The 2,500-nt window shown below is 41.0% G+C and overlaps 1 protein-coding gene across 1 annotated transcript in view; it reads right to left on the bottom strand.

Annotated features, from left to right (window-relative positions):
- LOC119580584 (insulin-like growth factor 1 receptor) overlaps nt 1–2,500 on the bottom strand; it is a 15,622-nt gene that overhangs the window by 7,429 nt on the left and 5,693 nt on the right. Inside the window, exons 4-5 of the mRNA XM_037928695.1 lie at nt 1,489–1,625; nt 1–4 (exon numbers count right to left, since the gene is read on the bottom strand). The exon at nt 1–4 is cut by the window's left edge and continues 161 nt beyond it. Of these exons, the coding sequence (XP_037784623.1) occupies nt 1–4; nt 1,489–1,625 (141 nt within the window). The remainder of the gene's footprint in view (nt 5–1,488; nt 1,626–2,500) is intronic.

The following is a 2,500-nucleotide window of genomic DNA, read 5'->3' as shown; positions in this document are numbered from 1 at the left end:
GGTTCTGCCGCGGGGGAGAGGGGGGTGAGGGGGGCTCTCTGGCCGGTGCAGGAGGGAGGGAGGGAAGCGTATGGAGGAAGGGACGGGGAAAGGGGCACATACACGCACGCCGCCGCACGCACACGCGCACACGCATGTACACTCCCACCTGGTTTATTTTTCGCTATTCTGACGCTCACTGCGAATCTTCCGAGTCCATCTTCTGCCTTTCGAAGTAATTAGCAGGTGCAGTTGATCATGCAATCCCTCAAGCTATTCAAGAACTTCAAAACACTTCTTGTTAACAGCGATGAAACATGAAACGTAGACCCCAACTAAAATACCAGTTATAAAATCCGCAGTTCCAACTCAATTTGATACAGATCATAATTTCATCTTTCTCAAAATCTCAAAACTAGAGTTGAAAGTAAAGTGAAGGAGAAAGAAATCAACCGCACAATAAACGTTCTCAATATACATATGAAAATATCCACTGTCACCTGAACTCAAATATACACCAGATTAAAATATAAGATGTACACCAATTATCTGTACATGTGTGTGTGTGTGTGTGTGTGTGTGTGTGTGTGTGTGTGTGTGTGTGTGTGTGTGTGTGTGTGTGTGTGTGTGTGTGTGTGTGTGTGTGTATGTGTGTGTGTGTGTGTGTGTGTGTGTGTGTGTGTGTGTGTGTGTGCGTGTGCGTGTATGCATGTATGTATGTATAACATTCCCACAATAAGAGGAAAAGTACATTTTCTGATCCCTCGTTCATCAACTTCAGATTACAAATGAACGATGTCATTTGATTTAACTTCGGATCGCTTTAACTTTCTTTCTCTCTCTTTCTTTAACGGTTTTATTTTCGTAATTATTCGTCCATTTCCTGATTTGTTGGTGATCTGATGTATCTGCATTGCGGTCGGTTTTCTTTGTCTAATGCTGTATTTGCGATTCAAAAAGCCTGAGTTCACTATCTTTGATTAAGCATTCGTGTTTCCGGTTCGCACGATGCTTTGTGGTTTTCAAGTCGATGATTTGCTCAGGACGATAAATCGGAGTACATTTATCTTCCGAAATCACACGCCAATTCAACGAAGCTTTTGTGGAATTTGCTTTCAAAGCCGGTGATTTTAGATTTTACCGCTAGTTTAGAAATGTCTCAGTCGTCCATAAATCTCCAGTATAGAAGCTTTTAATCTGTGCCCTTCGATAACCTCAATGCCGGGACCAAAAAACACCAGACTTCTGACTGTCTGTGCATTATCGCAAAAGGAGTATCGTAAATTTTACCTGAATATATTATATATATTAGAATATATATACACCAATGCTGTATCTTAATATTATAGAATATTATTCTGCACTGTAATACTTTAGTAAAACAACATAGCGAAGAATGTGACGATATAATGACAGAACATCATATATAAGTACAGTAAGGTAACATCAGCAGTATCATCTTGTAACAGCGTGATGCCGCATTTTCCAGCGCCGAGAGAGCCCCCTCACCTTGTAGGGCGTGAGGCCCCTGGTGGCCATCTCCCACAGGAGGACGCCGTAGCTCCACACGTCGCTCTGGGTGCTGTACACGCTGAACTGCAGGCTCTCGGGCGCCATCCACTTCACCGGCAGGATGCCCTGGCCTTCTGCGGGGCGGACCATTGCGCATGAACTACAGGATTACACAGTTATCTTGTACTGTGTTCATTAAGCAGTTGAAGCTGTATGCAGTATGTGAAAGTATTTATGTCTAATTTGTGAATAATTTTCCGCGTTTTCCCTGGTGGATTTTGTTTCTGGAGCATGTTTTAGGATCCTTGTGTAATACTCACCCTACACCTTCTTGGTTAAATTTGTTTAGGTACGTTTCCCGCCGTTTTGGTATGACGGTCAAGCAGCTACAGTGTGTTATTTCGGTTTTCCGTTTGACGTCACTGGGGATCATATAATTCTCTCGGTATGTTTGAGTAAATATCACACTACTGAGACTCGGGAAGGAACGGAAAAGACACTGAAGTAGAGGAACTCTCGCAGAAGGAACCGGATCCTCCTGAGCTGAAAATGTGCGTCAGATTCCAAACCCGAATCTAAACTAAGTAGTATTATAAAGCGAAGACGAGGGACGAACTCAAATCCTTTTCCATCACACTATAACTGTGACAGTGATTGAAAAATCGATGTTACTGCTTTCTTTTCTAGCGATGATGATGTTGATTATCGTGATTATCATAATAAAAATAATGATAAAATTACTGAATAATCAAAACATCTTTACCTCCACCAGCAACATATATAGGAAATGAAACTGATAATACTTGAATTGATACTACTACTATTAATATAATAAAAATAGCAGCCATCATAACAACACCAACGAAAATAACTACAATTATGATAACATTCACAATAACATGAATAAATAATTCCTCTGTATTAGGTATAGGCAGATTGTTCTTGACTAGAATCCGCGAACAAAAATAGTTTAACGGATCTTGCGCGATCCTCTGTAAAATGATACTGA

The sequence above is a fragment of the Penaeus monodon genome, chromosome 14, assembly GCF_015228065.2.
Source record: "Penaeus monodon isolate SGIC_2016 chromosome 14, NSTDA_Pmon_1, whole genome shotgun sequence".
Classification (NCBI taxonomy): Eukaryota; Metazoa; Arthropoda; class Malacostraca; order Decapoda; family Penaeidae; genus Penaeus; species Penaeus monodon.
This window is presented reverse-complemented; position numbering and strand designations above follow the sequence as displayed.